The following is a 15,722-nucleotide window of genomic DNA, read 5'->3' as shown; positions in this document are numbered from 1 at the left end:
CAACAATAATATAAAGCACAAATAGGTAAACATTCAAATCTAACAACCAACAATAATATAAAGCACAAATATGTCAAGCTTGAGACAAGAAGCTTTGCCAATAGCAAAGATAGAGTGTATAGTAGTGTATGAAGAAATCACCTATGTTAGATGGTCTGTACATGATTCAAAAGCATCAAGAGGACGCAGAGAGCAAATACAGATATATAGTTAATTCAACAACAGAAAAAAATGGAAATATAACCACCATTCAAATAGAATGAAATTACTCAACAACAGAGAACTCCATTAATAACTAGATTTGCTGTTGTTTGAACGGCCTTAACAGAAAAGACAAGACATCAGAGAATCAACTACTAGTGCTCTATATTTTGAGGTGGAATGTAGTAAGGGGCCATGTGTGTAGAAGTTTTAGTAGAGACGGTGCCTGTAGCCAGATTGACAAATTCGAGTTCATCAACATCAATGATTTCAACTCTGTTGGGGTACATGCCAGGAAAGGAGCTAGCAGGGACACAGAAAGGTTCAGCCCTGGAGAGGAAAATGACGAGATCTCCAATGTCTTCAGTGTAAACAGCGTTTCCTTCTTCGTCTAGCTTGAACACCAACAAAGCTTCTGTCTTCATATTTTTTTTAATAATAATTTTCACCATTAACTACGAAATACGTAATCGGTTGTTAGGTTTATATTAAATACATATATAATAGGGATATACCAATAAAACTACTTATATGATATAAAGAAATATACGCATGTAATGAGAAATTTGTAAATATGATTATAAATTTAGAACGTTCTTATAATAGATTGGAGAGAATTCAAACAAAAGTCCAAGTCTCATTTTCCTAAAAATCCAAAATAAAAGTTTACAACCATTTCACTTCGAAACAACGTAGCTTCATTGTGAGTGTCTTCTTATACGTTCTGCCAACAATGCAATAAATCATCTCACACATATCAACCAAGTAACACATTGTGATATATCAGTGTCATTGTCAACCATAAATATTTAGACAAAGAAAGAGTTATAACTTACTTTATGCGCATATCACCGTTGAGATATCCACTAATAATAGCATCATTCCACATATTTGAAGCAATTGTTGTTCTCCATTCATTAGCAAGTTCTCTTTGTTGTTCTTGTGTGCCAAGAAATTGATCACTAGTACTTTGGGTAACACTTTGTTCGTCCGTAATTTCTTCTGGAGGAAATTCATCTGAACGACACTTCTGACGGAGATAGTTATGCAATGCAGCACATGCAAGTACTAGTTCTGCTTGTGTCTTATATGGAAAACTAGGTGCAGATTTAAAGATCAGAAATCTTGATTTGAAAATACCAAAGATCCTTTCGATGACGTTTCTTAAACCAGCATGACGATGGTTGAATAATTCTTCTTTATTTTTGGGATCACTATCTCCTCCAGTAAATTCCTTTATATGATATCGGGTACTTCAAAATGGAGTTAGGAATTTTTTTCGGTTGGCATATCCACAGTCAGCCAGATAAAATTTTCCAGAAATATTTATAAAGTACAATATAAATTAAAAAACATAAGATTATAAATAAAATAATGTATCTTAAACATACATAACATCTTTTGGTATGGAATAATGTATGTACCTTCGGGGACTTCAAATCTATTGTTACTTCTAGTCAGAGCATCATTTAACACTTTTGCATCATGAGCTGAACCTTCCCAACCAGTAAGGACATATATGAATTGCAAATTGCATGCAGCTAAAACATTTTGGGATAAGATTCCTTTTCTATTTCTATAACTAGCACTTTCATTTCCTACTACCATAGGAAGAATATGTGTTCCATCAATTGCTCCGATACAATCCTAAAAATACAAATAAAATTATTGATGGATAAAAATAAGCGAAAAATTATAATTTTTACATACCTTAAAGTACGGATAAAATCTTGTGCTTTCTCTTATTTTTGAAGGCACACCATTTCCTGGTTTCGCCATCAAACTTGGACCAATACTGTTTAACGCCCTTAATATTTTATTAAAGCTCTGACTAATTGCGAAACTCGATCTCTTGAATACATCCCGAGGAAGAATATATCTCGTACTCTGGCCAACAATAAGCAAAAATGTGGCAAGCATTTCCTCAACTGAAATCCATCTTGTATCTCTTAAAGATGTTTTTTCTCGGATAAGAGTACACAAATCCAAGAAAACATCTGGATACATACGATATAAACCTCGAAAATGTTCTGGGTCTTCAGTTAAAACATTTTGTATATATTCATTTCCAAGTCTTGTGGTTGGCTTCTTAATCGGACGTTGAATTTGTGAAACTAGACAATGTGCTAGAAAGCAAACTCTCACATTGATAGTTGACATCAACTGAAGTATATCCACGTCTGATTGAGAGCTCTTTTTCCTTTTTCTACATTTTCTTAACTGTAGTTCTTCATTCTCATTAACTGCTTGATCCATGGAAGAAGAATCTGAAATTTAAAACACATTGTCATTTCTTTTAGATAATATCAACAACAAAACATGACCATAGTAAACCGGACTGTGTTTGACAATTTATTGTGACGCTAACATTTGATTTGATTCTTTGATTAGAAATTGTGTTATTGATGTCAAAAAAAAAAAAAAGATTAGAAATTGTGTTATATAGAAAAACAAGCATTACCAATTGTGGCGTGGGACGTCTCTACACGTAGAAAGTGATCAAAGAAATTATAACCTACAAGAAAATAAAAAGTCCATAAGAAACTGTATTTTATTATTTGAAAGCAACTACAAGAGGAAGTACCAAACAAGAAATAAACTAAAAACCCTCGTGAAAAAGCATAAAAGTCATTAAGAAAACTAAACTAACACCAATAAAACTATCAAAAGCACCTAATTATTCCACCACAAATTTCATGGCTTACGTACGGAACGTTTGATCCATCTAAAACGTTCCTCCCTAGTCATACTCATGAATCCAGCTTTCATACCAAGCTGGTGAACTAAATTCATTGCATCAAAACGTTCATTTTCTTCTAAATCAGGAATTTCTTTAATTACGTCCCATACGTTATTAACTTTTTCCTCAGCTTCTTTCTCTTCGGCTTCCTTTTGCCATCTTTTTTTAATCATACTGACAATCTGATTGGTAGTCCCAGTGACAGCACTTATTTCATCTGAAATTTTCTCCACATTATATACGTCAGTTCTAGCTCTCTTTCTTACTGGGAGCTTTTCAATCGCATTCGAACGTCTCAAAGATGAAGCTTGTTCTACACCATCATCATCATCACCATCATCATCAGCATCAGCATCACCATCATTCTCATCATCACCATCATTATCTCTTGCTATATAAGTACGAGCATCTGTGGTATCTCCTAACCCCACTGTATTATTTCCTTTTGCAATGTTTTGTCCATAGACCTTCTCTAGGTCTTCAAAATCTTCAAACGTATCGTCACGTAAATACGTATCTTTCTTGTGTCCCTGTTATGAATAAAAAATGTTGTTATCATATAAAACAAAAATATTTGCGTAAGCAAATCATGCATCATAACTTTTAACAAATTATCTACCTGGAGGTATTCATTCCATACTTCATTTGGAGTAGTAAATTTCTTCGTGTCCTTATCCCAACCAAATCCTGAACTAAAACGAAGAAGATCTACAAAACCCTTGTGTTTTTTCTTCAGAATCTTTGTTTTGTTTTTGTATTGGGAAAATGTTTTCTTAGATCCACAAATTTTGTTTAACTCCGGTAATATTCGTTGTTCCACGGTAAGTTTATTGAATTTACCACTCGCATCAGTCCAATTCTGATTAACGCCATCGACCAACAAGCGCAACAATGTTTTGGTTTTTTCGGGCGGCCAAGAAATATATTGATTTTTAATTTTTCCTTCTTGATCTCTCATTTTAGTGCTGGAGATATCTACTCAAATTGTTAAAAGAAACATAAAACATTACAGAAAACCAAGAAGAACAACGCAACCGTATAATTCAAGCAAGTTTTATCACAAAACCATTCATGATTATGTGGAAAAAGCAACATAAACAATAGTAAAGATAAAACTCTCAAGATCTTTTAGCGAAATCAACAGGTTCTTTAAATTAATTTAACCTTTCTTTTTCCAAAGAAGCTGCCCACTTCTCCACTTTCTATTGTTCACGTATGATTCTCGGCTTTGATACACATCTATATATATATATATATGAATATATTTTAAATTAACTAATGAAAAGATAAACTCAAACAATCCATATCAAAACAAAAATATCATATCTATATATTTCAATGATTATCAATATCATAGCTAACATATGATTTAAAAAGATATTTTTCTAGAAAGAAAATCTCAAACAAACGTAAATAACATAGATAGTCTCTCTTGTATAGTCCCATAAGTTCATGGCTAGTTTCGAAAGTTCTCCAAGCTCTGATGGGATAACACCACTTAAACCATTGCTAGACAGATCTAAAACCATACATATAATCAACTATTCCTTTACTGAACTCAGATTCTTCAGTGTAAAAATCATACCTTTGATTTGCTACAAACTGGATTTCTGCAAGTAGGCTTAAGAAGGTGACATGTGCACATCATCATCTTCTCGCTGAAACCTCCGTTGTTAGCTCATCATATGAACCATTCTCAGATCGATGATGGTGAGAACAGTTTGAATTCATTCTCTTCCCATCTCAGTTACGTTTCTTCTGTCGTAAAAGATGAATCATCTCTTTAGGTGGTATTTGATTCTATTGAATTTGAAGGGTAAATGATAGTTTTTAATATCCAAAATAACTTTTGATGAATCTCATTGATGAAATCCATATTTTCCAATAAGGGATGATTTAATAAGATTTTTATAAATGCTATATCCAATAAGAGAGAATTTGTAAAACTTTTTATAAATACCTTGTCCAATAAGGGAGGATTTGGCAAAAACCTAAAATTTTGTGAAATCCCTATTCCAATAAGCCCCACTAAATAGAATTGGGTCTTTCTCGCTCCTCGTGAACTCTCTCTCGAATCAGTTTTCCTCGTTTGCTCTTCCTTAGTCCGTTGCTATCTCCGTTTTGCTTGCGTTTGTGTCTCTAGAGAAGCCTCCGGTGTGTCCTTCTCTGGAGAGGAGGTTCAACACCGAGGTGGTGTGGTTTCTCACGTCAGGGGTCGGTTCTTAGGGTTTTGAGTAGGCGAAGCTGGAGGAGGTAGTCAGGCTCAGTGGGTCTGGGTTGTTGATTTTACGGTCTGCTCTCATAGTCTTCTTGCGTGGTGTTGGTTTAATGGTGTCTTGGGTCAGCCTCGGTGTCGTGGTGTCCTCATTCAGATTAAATCTATTCCATGGAGACCTCAGAGGTTTGGGTTAACTCGACGGCACGTATTTAGCCTTTGGATCCGGTGTGTGCTGGATCTAGAAGTGTTGACGTGTGGTGTGTTGCATCGGTGTCGTCTATGGTTATGTCACTGCATTATTTTCAATCCGCGATTCATTTGGTCATCCTCTTTCTGGTTCTAGGTTTGAGGTTCATTGTTGAGACTTGTCGATTGGTCTCTTTGGTTTGTACTATGTGGTTCTCAGTTATTAAGTTGGTCTGTTGTCACTGGTCCAACGGATAGATCTTATATAGTTCACCGTTCTTCGGTTCTTGAAGACGGCGTGTGGGGTTGCAGTTTGTCATCTGTCGTCATGAGCCCTCGGTGACTCCAAACGGCGTAGCAGCTATCCATGTTTCATGAGCGTCTCTTGATAATTATGGTAATGTTTCTCATTTATTATATGCATGTCTTTTGAGTACGTTGGATTCTTGAGGCAGCCGCTATCTCGAACACGGTTTTCTGCATCCGCCGTTGGTGTTTGCTGTCGACTTTGTCACTAATGCCACTGGGCGGGTTTTGGCGGTGGAGCAGAGTGTGTATAGCTGGATTGTAGATGTTTCCTTTGGGTAAGCATTACCATTCTCTTCTCTATTTTCGCCTCGAGCTTATGCGATAGTGGAAGTTACAAGTGTTGACAAGTCCATCGGAAATCAACTACTCTGGAAACGTTATGAGAAGACCTCGAAATCCTAGGAAATGAGGAGAATCTCTCATTCTTGTGGTTTCGTTAAGGGTAGAGAATTGTAACCAATGCTCAAAGAAATAGAATCTTGTATAGTGGAACGCGTCTGGACATGGATTAAGCGAAACTAGATTAGGAAATTATTGACTTGGGTGCTTTTGTTCGAATCAGACTTGTAACTGAAACCTTATTCCCGATTTCAGGTAGATTTTATAAAAATTCTTTAAAAAAAGATAATATATCGTTAGTAGGGAAATGTTTAGTGATGCATAAGCATATGGCCACGTTGGTTGAGCTTTTGGATGGTTAAACTGTAATGATTTTTTCCCTTGCGCTTCCACTCTATAACTTTGAGTTAGAGCATCTCTTTTTAGAGTTTCTAAAACTCTATATTTGAAGTTTTAGAGAGTTTTTTTTTTCCAAAAGCCAAACTCCAAATTTAACTTCAAAATTATTTGTAATTTACACTATGATTTTTATATTTGTCCTAATTAATATAAATCCATAAAACTTTTATAAATAACTAGCACATATATAAAAATATTACAGTAATATTAATTAATAAAATCTTACAGTAATATTAATTAATAAAATCTTACACTAAAATATAAAATTATAAATAGAAATAAATAATTAAATATTAAAATACAAGCTAAATACCAAATTATTCCATAAAATTATTTCCGTAATGCTCCATCTCCGATTACACAAAAAAATTTTGAACAATAATTTAGAAGTTCTGGAGCAGATTTACTAGACTATTAGTGTTGTTGTAATATTTAAATTTTCGTAATAGTTATGTTTTCATGTATCTTTTAAAAATATTTTTATTAAATTTCTTTTGTAATATTCTTGTTATCTAATGCTAGTTTTAAAATATCATTAATCTTATTTTATTTTATTTTTAAATTTTATGTGTAAAATTTTAATTTATAAAATTAAATCTGAATATTTATGATATATATAAGTTTTAAAGATTAAAATGATAAATGAGAAAATACTTAAGAATCATAAATATGATGTATAATTAATTATAAGGACCAAAATGCAAATAAAAGATGAAACTTCAAATTTAGAGTTTTATTACTCAAAACTCTAAATTTGAAGTTTTGAAATTCATTTTTGGAGAGCAAAAAACTCTATATTTGAAATTATCGAGTTTCTTTACGGAGATGCTATTAATATAAATACATCACCCTTTCAATTTCCACACCCTATAGCCCACGTATCACGGGCCCATAAGCCACATATATGACCTCTCTATCATTTCATGCGCCATGCGCCCCCAATTGTCGGAATAATGACACACACCTCCACGTGATCTCGGCGGTCCCTCGAGAAACATAACGAAAATTTTGGATTACTAGATTCTGAGGGCTGATATATTTTTTTTGTTTTAATTTTTTTTTTAAAATTTAATTTTTATATTTATGTTTAATATTAATTTAATTTGCATAACAATATAAAATATGTGAAATTGCATAACTAACAGTTGTGCTATACGCATTTCATAAATTAATTTTAAACTTTATTCCTAAAGTTTACAAAATATTATATTTTCTTAGTCGTTATCTAATTATAACTGTTATAATTATTGACAAAAAAATTACGTAGTTTTTTTAATAAAAATATATAACAATTTTACGTAAAGAAGATAGAAAGGTAACTACTTATGTTAACTAATCTGTAAGAAGAAAGATAAATTAATGATTATATTATTGAAATATATTATTTAAATATTAAACATGGTTAGAGTTGTGATATATTTAGATGCAATTATAAGAGATTTGGATATTATTATTATTATTATTATTATTATTTGTTGGCAGCTGATTTGGTTATTTTTTAAGTAGGTCACATGGAGAAAAAAATTGTTAGATGAATCATTTATCAATTGGTCAGGATCTTGATTTAATAGAATAGATATAGATTGATAACACTGGAGTTTATTTTAAAGACCGTAATAAACAAGGGGTCAAATCAAGCAAAGAAAACAAGAGCAACACTTCCTAAATAATAACATGGTCACCGGTGGCGGTGGCGAAACCGACCGTAAGGTTCGAAATGAAGATGCAGCTTCGTCAGGCCGTCGCGGAGAACATTCTCACCCCCTAACGTCAAACAATCACGCCGTTACAGAGTCCGTGACCGTTAGCAAAGCTGGACAACAGTACACTCCGTCGTCTTGGAGCAATCGGGAGAGTCCGGCAAGTCGTTCGAGTACTCCCACTCCGTCAAAGCGACGACGTATAGTTCCTCCGTACCGGAACAGCAAATCACAGCTTATCTCTCGCGAATCCAACGCGTCGGCTGCTTAATCGCCGTCGACGATTCCACCTTCGCCATCATCGGCTACAGAGAAAATGCGCGGGAAACGCTAGGGCTAATATCTCCATCCGTTCCAAGCATCGACGACGACAAGGCAGAGACTCTCACGATCGACACGGACCTCCGATGCCGCTTCAGGCCATCAAGCATCGTCCTCCTCGAACGAGCCTTCGTGGCGCAGCGTGAAATCACGCTCCTGATTCCTCTATGGATCCACTCCAAGAACACTCGCAAGCCTTTCTTTCAAACCGAAGACCCGGCGCTCTCAATGGCTGGAGCAGTCCAATCTCGGAAGCTCGCTTGTCTTATGACTCTGGTTCGGGAATTGATATACAACGAATATGAAGAAACCGTTGATAGGGCTTCAATTCTTTCTAGTCTAAATTTTCCCTTGTTCATAACTCTAACATGATAGTGTGTTGCATTTACCAATTGTGCAGGGGACGAAGGAAAGAATGGAATGTAGAGGTCAAGCTGAAAACTTTTGGTCCCGAGGGAAAGCCGTGTTTGTCGTCATGCTCAAGCAAGGACTATTTTAACAAAATTGTTATGGACAAGTTCAACAACATACTACAAGGCCCATCATCCATTTGATCCCTCCTCCAATCTTTGCTGCCTGGAATGGAACACTGCGATGGAAAATCTCACAGGCTGGCTGGCCTCGCAGCCAAGTGATTGGTCAATTGCTTGTCAGGGATTGTTTTTCTTAATGCGATTGGCGGCTAAGACACTGATTAATTCCCTTTCCCGTTAAGAGGCAAATCCTTTCAGGCTCTCCTGACTTTGTGTCAGCCCTGGTGGTTGTTTGAACCCAGACTGTCTAGTAAAGAGAAATGACGAGTTCTCGGTGGGTCAAGACAAAGACGTGTTTTATTAGATCAATGAGTCGAAACAGTTTTGCAAAAGGGGGAGAGAACAAAGGAATTAGTCCAGCGAAAGCTACTTCGTCGGACCGTACAAGTCGGCGAGAAGTAAGATATGAAACCCTAGATCTAGCCGAAAGTGAGTGTAGTCGTTTGCGGATCCCCCCATTGTTGCCTTTCCACCTTCTTTTATAGACACGTGCTCGTTAACCTAATCTTCCTTATCCTGGTGGGCCTCGTCCTGGTGGGCCTCCTCGAGGATTGGGCCGAGGTGTCGGGCCGCTACCTCGAGTCGTCGAGCCGACAACGTAAGGTTGCTCGCCTCGCTGGTCGGAAGCAGTCTAAAGCCGAGCCGATCACTGGCTCGCGAGTCGACGAGCCGAATCTCTTTATTGTGATCATGTGTCTGGATAATTATCTTGTGGGCCTTTTGGGAGGGCTAGCCCATACCCAACAGTAAGTCCCCCTAGTTCGCAGGTGAGTAACCGGCTCAGCGAATTTGAAAGTAGGGTTTGCAAGACAATTGTTCCAGGTTTGTGATCTCACTAGACTCCTCGACTATGTGAGCAACTCGTCTGTTCGCACTTCGTGATCTGACCGATTTGATTTGGACCGGCGGTTTCCTTTGGTTTTGATTACGACTGTTGGTCTCGATCTAAACCGGTCTTGGTTTTCCTCGAGAAGTTGAAACGTCGCGAGACGTGGTGAGCTTCACGCGCCTAAATAGACCCGTCTAGGCCCATCTAGGTCTAATGATGACGCCTCGGGGTGCGATGAATTCCTTCCCTTATAAATACCCATCTCGCGTCTCATTTTCTCCACTCTTCATCCGGTTCAGGTACTTTCTCTCTCTTTCTCTCCGCTTCTCTCTCTAGCTTTGTAGTCTTAGTCTTTTGAGAATGTCGTCGGGCGGTGGCAGTAGGCTTTCCAGAGATCAGAAAGGGAAGGCGGTGGCGAGAGCAACCGAATCGAGTCCTGCACATGTCGTCGAGTCGAACTCTCCTTCTGATTTCGAGACGATTCATCGTGAAGCCATGATGGATACAAAAAATAAGGATACGCCTCAGCGAGTCCTTGTTTCTGAGTCAACACGTCAACTCCGCGAGGAGAGAGAGGCTGCAACGTTAATTGCGAGAGATGGTCAAGGTGGGGCGAGTGAAGGATAGACTTCTCTCCCTGACTTCGTTCCGTATTGTTATCATCCCGGGGGGATTTTCGAGGACCTCCCGGCTTTGGCGCCGGAACTGATGCGTTCTCCTATCGTGGAAGGACAAATGTGGGGGAACGTCGAGGAGACTCGTTCGACTCCTAGCAGCGTGAAAGTTCTGCTGAGAGAGTGCGGAGGAGTCGGAGTGACTTTCTTAATCCCGACGAAAACCCAGAGGCCGTGGTCCCCTCCATTGGGATTTCAGTGTGTATATGAGTCATACTTTCAGAACGAGACCAAGCTCTGGTTTCCAATTCCTCGACTCGTCACATCTTATGCGAGACGTCGTGACGCAGCGATGAGCCGGTTCTTGAATGGTGCGTTCCGTATTTCGGTAGCGTTGATGGTGGCGGCAGCGGAGATCAATGTCTTGATGAGCGTGTGGACTCTTGAAGAGCTGACCTACGTTAAGTCGATGGGGGATGGATTGTACTCGATTCAGATGAGGCCTAACTACAATGTGATTGTCGACCACCCCAGTAGGACGAACAATTGGCAGCGCTTCTATTTTTATGTCAAGTGTGATGGTTTTGCCTTCGAGGAGCCGCCCGATGATTCCTTTCGATTTTTATGGAATCATGAACTCGGTAGAGTGTTATTGATAGCTTATCAATTGTTTCTTTCTTTCATTTCCTGACGAGTCCTTGTTTGATTGCAGTCGATCACCCAGATTCGGCCTCCTATCCCGAAGAGTTCATTGCTAAAGCTCATGTCGTCGCGTCGCTTGCTCAAGTAAGTTGGAAAGACATCACCGTTGAAAGGATTCGAAGAGCCGTCGACAGGATCTCGAAGAGTAAGTTCTCTTAACACGATTGTATATTTTTCCTGGCTCGCGTCTGTTCGCTCGAGACTCTCATTTGGATTTGACTCGTCGATCTTTTCCAGGGGACTGTAGATCTGATTTACCGCCTTTGATTACCGGCAACAGGCGGCGATTTTCAATATTCACTCGTGCAGAGCTGAATGTGATCAACGCAGCTAGAGAGATGAAGGAACTTCCGGACTTGAGCGCACTAATCAAGAAGAAGCTGAGGTGAGCGAAAAAGACGTCTTCTGCGACTCCTATTGAGACGACTCCTGGTGAGACGACTCCTTCCGGGCCTCCCCCTCTCGCTGTTTCCCAGGGACCATCTGTAGACCCAGCTAATATCGAGTCCTCGAGGGAAGACCTCGTGCAGTCTTATGAACGAGAGACTGCTGAACCGTCGGTGACAAATGGTAACAAGAAGAAAAGGTCCGCTCCTGATTCCTCTGCTTCTGTCGACGCCCGCGCGAGGACGGGGTCTGACGAACCTCCGAAGAAGAAGAAGAAGAAGGAGAAGAAAAAGAGGAAGAAGTCTATTGAGGGGCAGTCGGAACCTGTCGGGGACGCTGTGGGTCACGAACCTGTTGTTCATGAGGGCTCTTCTCGGGATGCTGCAACTCGAGATGTCGTTGAGTCGAGCAGTTCCCCGAACGTTCTGCTAGAAGAAGAAGAAACTTTCCCGTGGGCGTGACGCATCCGCTTCTGCTGCAAAGACTCCTTCGGTGGCGCCTCCGACGACCACATGGGGTGGTTCAGGCTCGGAGGAACGTCGAATCAAATTCCGCGATCGCGTGGAATTCAAGTATGACGGCGACACTCCACTTGCTTACTTTGGGAACCGAAATTCACACCGTCGAGTTTTGTTAATCGGAGGAAAGCCAAGTTAACCTAGCCTTCCCTGAAGGCCCCGGTTATCTGCTGGGCCACGCACAACACAATCAATATGAAAGATTCGAAAGTAATAAATAGTAAAAGAGCGAAAAGAGAACAAAGAGGTCTTATTTCCGAATTCGCGTTTGAGCGTGAACAACAGGTGAGATCCTAGGCCACGAGAGCTGTCGGTATGTTCGCTAGTCTAGCCACCTAAGTTCTAACCTAGTCGAGTCGCAACTAGATAGTAAAAACAGAAAAATGCCTAAATTGCTCTAAGTATTAAGTTTGCTCTTAGAATGCTCTCCCTTTTTTCTCTTCGTCCTAGGTCCTCCTTATATACTCTTCCTTAGGTTGGTTTACCTCTTCTCGGGCCGGATTTGTCGTGAAGCGGGCTTTTCCATATTTCCTTCTTCTTTGTGATTATCTTCGGAAATTTGACATTTATCTCTTCCCACAGATGCGATAAACCGTCATACCAGTTTTTGGGTTCAAATCTTTTGGGACCAAAGATGGGCCGTTGTCCGCAATTCGGACCCTCTTTGGGCCGTATCGAGACTTTAGCGTTTTTATGATTTTACTCGCGAAGTAGCCGTTGGTATAGGCATGGTTCTTCCAACGGAACCCTTTTTCTTCGCATAGCCGAGGCAGTTGGTGTTAAGTTAACCGTAACCTGTTCTACTACGAAGAATAGGAAACTGTTCGAGAGACATAACCTTCCCAACTTCCCGAATACTTTCGACGATGTTTTTTAGACGGAACATTGGTGTTTTATCCACGGACCCGAAGACTGAGTTAAGGAAACTTCGGACGAAGATGCATGGTTATGGGATGGGACCGGGTTTGGAATGGTCCACGGAGAATTGGCCGGGGTCGCCGGGCGAGCCGATCCGCGGCACGATCGAGCGAGCCGATCCGCGGCACGATCGAGCGAGCCGATCAGCGGCACGATCGAGCGAGCCGATCAGCGGCACGATCGAGCGAGCCGACTGGCAACACGGCCATGCTCGCCGGGCGAGCTGGTCCGTGTCACGGCCGAGCTCGCCGGCGAGTCGACTGGCAACGCGGCCGTGCTCGCCGGGCGAGCTAGCCCGTGTCACGGCTGAGCTCACCGGTGACTCGACCGGCAACACGGCCGTGCTCGCCGGGCGAGCTGGCCCGTATCGCGGCCGAGCTCGCTGGGCGATCCGTTTCGGCTGTTCGTTTTCTCAGCTTTTGAAGTTTTGACCGAGATTCGGTTTTTCTAAGGACTTTCGGACATCGATTCCGTCGTGACCGATTTTGACCCCAACAGTTAGCCCCCCAGCTAGCTAGGATCCGTGGACCTGGGTGTTAGGTCCTAGCTTGCGGTATGGTGTGTTCTAAGTGGAATTTAGACGTAATCGTTTGTCGAAAGATCGAAGGTAAATAGTAAAAAAGAAAAAAAATTGTATAAATTAGGGAAGTAAGTTTTTCAAATTCTTTACTCACTTCTTCCCTTAAGAAAAGATTTCTCCAAGATAGGAATTTTTTCTCCAAGATCTCTCTTTGCTCAAAGAAAATGTCTTCAAGAAAAGGATCTTCAAAGAGAAATTCTTCCTCACACTCATCTTCGGGTGACTCTTCTGCCAATGAGGTGATCGCTCCGAAAGAAGAGTTCGAAGTTGAGGAAGAAGCAAAGGATGCGTACTACAAAGCTCTTTGCGGCTCGCCTCCGCCTTCGCAAGACATTCCGATTCCTAAGAGGCCCGTGAGGTCGCCAAACGCACCCCTTGTACTGAGCATGGTCTCTTCCGACTACCTCACGACTCTCAGGGACTTTTACCAGATCCCAAGTGGAGTCGTATTTCGGATCCCGAATGGCAACGAGAGTGCGGAGAACCCTCCGGAAGGTTTTTTTACTTGCTACGAGGCCTTCCTGGTGTATTGCCGTATGTGGTTTCCGATCCCTGGTACCATCGTCTGCGCGCTTCGCCACATTGGGCTTTTGATCAGCCAGCTAAGCGTTCCGGCCTTGCAGCATTGGCTTGGCATGTTGATCTTGAGTTATGAGCTAGGAATGGACCTTAGCCCTGGCGACTTCGAGGGATTTTGGTTTACGAGAGGAACGGGGATCGATGGCTCATACCGCATGGCGCCAAAGAAGGGTATGGCTATAATTCAGGGGCACACTTCACATCCTAAGGCATGGTTCAAGCGCTTTTTCTTTGTTCGGATAGATGGGGAGTCTGTCGAGGAGAGCTACCTCCACCTATTCCGTCGGGAGTGGAACTTCACCCGTGGTAATACGAATAGCTATATTTTTCGTTTTGATACCTTAAAAATATGCGAAGACGATTTTTTTATTATCTTGCAGTGAACAAGATCCTTCTGCCGACTCCTGCCGATCTTTTTGCCAAGCGAGATCTTCTCCGTAGCAGGCCGTTCTTCTGGAATTCCTTTACCATCGAACGGATTTGAAGCGCGGTGGAGCTCCATCGATCTCGAGCTGTCTCTCAGCCTCTGGACGTTCCATATGGCGTAGAACCGGTCATTGATGTCTTCCCTGCTCAGAGGCAGAGAATCAGGTCTCTGAAAGGCAAGGGAGTTGCCTCTGAGAACGTCTTGGGAAACCTTCCGCTGCCAGAATGGAACCCTGGTTTCTTCCCAGGGGAAAGGAGTGGAACCAGCGAGGTTCCCCTTCCCAACGACTTTTTTGCCGACCTTCCTCCCGGTTTTACTACTCATAAGTCGCTAGAGAAAGAGTCGAGGAGGAAAGTAGTCGCCGAAGGCTCCAGCTTAATCAACGAGGTTTATCCTTTGAACTTTGATCTAAATTATTATTTTTTTTTGTTTCCCTTTCTGATCTTAAGTTCGTGCAGGGGATGAGGGTGTTCATTGCGGCGTTTGATGGAAGTTTCCGGGAGTCGCGTATCTCTCACTTCAAAGCCGAGGAGGCTGAAAGGGAACTCCTTCGGTTTCGGAAGGGGGTCGAAGAACAGAGCCGGAGACAGGCTGAGCTCCATTCTCGGGCCCTTGTCCGTGCGGAGAGGAGAGGAAAGAGAGCGATTGTCGCCGAAATGAAGAGGAGGACTACTTTGTTTGCCAGCGAATTCGAGAGCTTTAAGGATGCTCAAAAATTCGTGGGCGATTTTCGCGAGTGCCGTGGCTCGGTTTCTACCCTCTACGAGTCGCAGAAAGAGGACTTCTCTTTTCCTGCCGAGGTCGCCGAGATGTCGGGTCTTATGAACGGGTGTGCCCATGCCGAATCCTTGGTTCCTCCGATCGAAGGAAGGGTCCGACAGCTTTGGGACTCCATCGAGGTCTCGGAGGACACGGCGGAAGCGGGAACCGGTGTCGGTGATGAAGGTGCCGGAGTTGCGGACGAAGAGGTGGATCAGCCCGTGAGCTCGTTCGGGATCTCCATGTCCGGGTTCCTCGACTTCGAGCTTTGAGGATTGTTGGGATTATTTCCCTTAGTTTTATTTCGAGGTTTGATGTATCTAGGCCGAGTGTGGCCGTATTTGATTTCTGTGTGTTATGGCCTTGCGAGGCTATGTGAACTATGTGTTTGAGACCGGCCGTTTGGTGACTTTGGGTCCTAGCCGTTTTTTGCGGCTTCTATATATATGATGAATGATTGACA

General features: G+C 41.3%; 4 protein-coding genes across 6 annotated transcripts; 3 read left to right on the top strand and 1 right to left on the bottom strand.

Annotated features, from left to right (window-relative positions):
- Positions 1 to 2,895: 2,895 nt before the first annotated feature.
- On the bottom strand, positions 2,896 to 3,814 carry LOC106412852 (uncharacterized protein At2g29880-like). The gene is made up of 3 exons (XM_013853734.2): positions 3,782 to 3,814; positions 3,345 to 3,471; positions 2,896 to 3,254 (listed from the first exon to the last, which is right to left on the bottom strand). Exons 1-3 carry the CDS (start codon positions 3,812 to 3,814, stop codon positions 2,896 to 2,898), a joined length of 519 nt encoding a protein of 172 aa, XP_013709188.2.
- A 3,296-nt stretch (positions 3,815 to 7,110) lies between these two features.
- On the top strand, positions 7,111 to 12,634 carry LOC106411833 (meiosis-specific protein ASY2-like). 2 transcript variants are annotated; one of them, XM_048765833.1, is made up of 4 exons: positions 7,111 to 8,689; positions 8,814 to 11,030; positions 11,102 to 11,236; positions 11,329 to 12,634. In XM_048765833.1, exons 2-4 carry the CDS (start codon positions 10,484 to 10,486, stop codon positions 11,478 to 11,480), a joined length of 834 nt encoding a protein of 277 aa, XP_048621790.1. In that variant the 5' UTR covers positions 7,111 to 8,689; positions 8,814 to 10,483; the 3' UTR covers positions 11,481 to 12,634. The 2 variants fall into 2 exon arrangements, with proteins under 2 accessions (XP_048621790.1, XP_048621789.1); XM_048765832.1 differs by having other exon boundaries at positions 7,111 to 11,030.
- Positions 8,067 to 8,912, top strand: LOC106412853 (phytochrome D-like). The gene is made up of 3 exons (XM_013853735.1): positions 8,067 to 8,097; positions 8,217 to 8,689; positions 8,814 to 8,912. Exons 1-3 carry the CDS (start codon positions 8,067 to 8,069, stop codon positions 8,910 to 8,912), a joined length of 603 nt encoding a protein of 200 aa, XP_013709189.1.
- Positions 12,635 to 12,750: 116 nt separating the features above from the next.
- LOC106411834 (uncharacterized protein At3g60930, chloroplastic-like) lies at positions 12,751 to 15,722 on the top strand. Of its 2 annotated transcripts, XR_007327576.1 has the most exons (3): positions 12,751 to 14,379; positions 14,454 to 14,887; positions 14,959 to 15,722. XR_007327576.1 is itself a non-coding variant. In XM_048765834.1 (2 exons), the coding sequence occupies exons 1-2, from the start codon at positions 13,659 to 13,661 to the stop codon at positions 14,555 to 14,557; spliced, it is 825 nt and encodes a 274-aa protein (XP_048621791.1). In that variant the 5' UTR covers positions 12,751 to 13,658; the 3' UTR covers positions 14,558 to 15,722. The 2 variants fall into 2 exon arrangements, 1 of the variants encoding a protein (XP_048621791.1); XM_048765834.1 differs by having other exon boundaries at positions 14,454 to 15,722.

This window comes from Brassica napus, chromosome C8 (genome assembly GCF_020379485.1).
Source record: "Brassica napus cultivar Da-Ae chromosome C8, Da-Ae, whole genome shotgun sequence".
NCBI lineage: Eukaryota > Viridiplantae > Streptophyta > Magnoliopsida > Brassicales > Brassicaceae > Brassica > Brassica napus.
The sequence above is the reverse complement of the archived record's forward strand: the minus strand, read 5'-3'. Positions and strand labels throughout refer to the sequence as shown.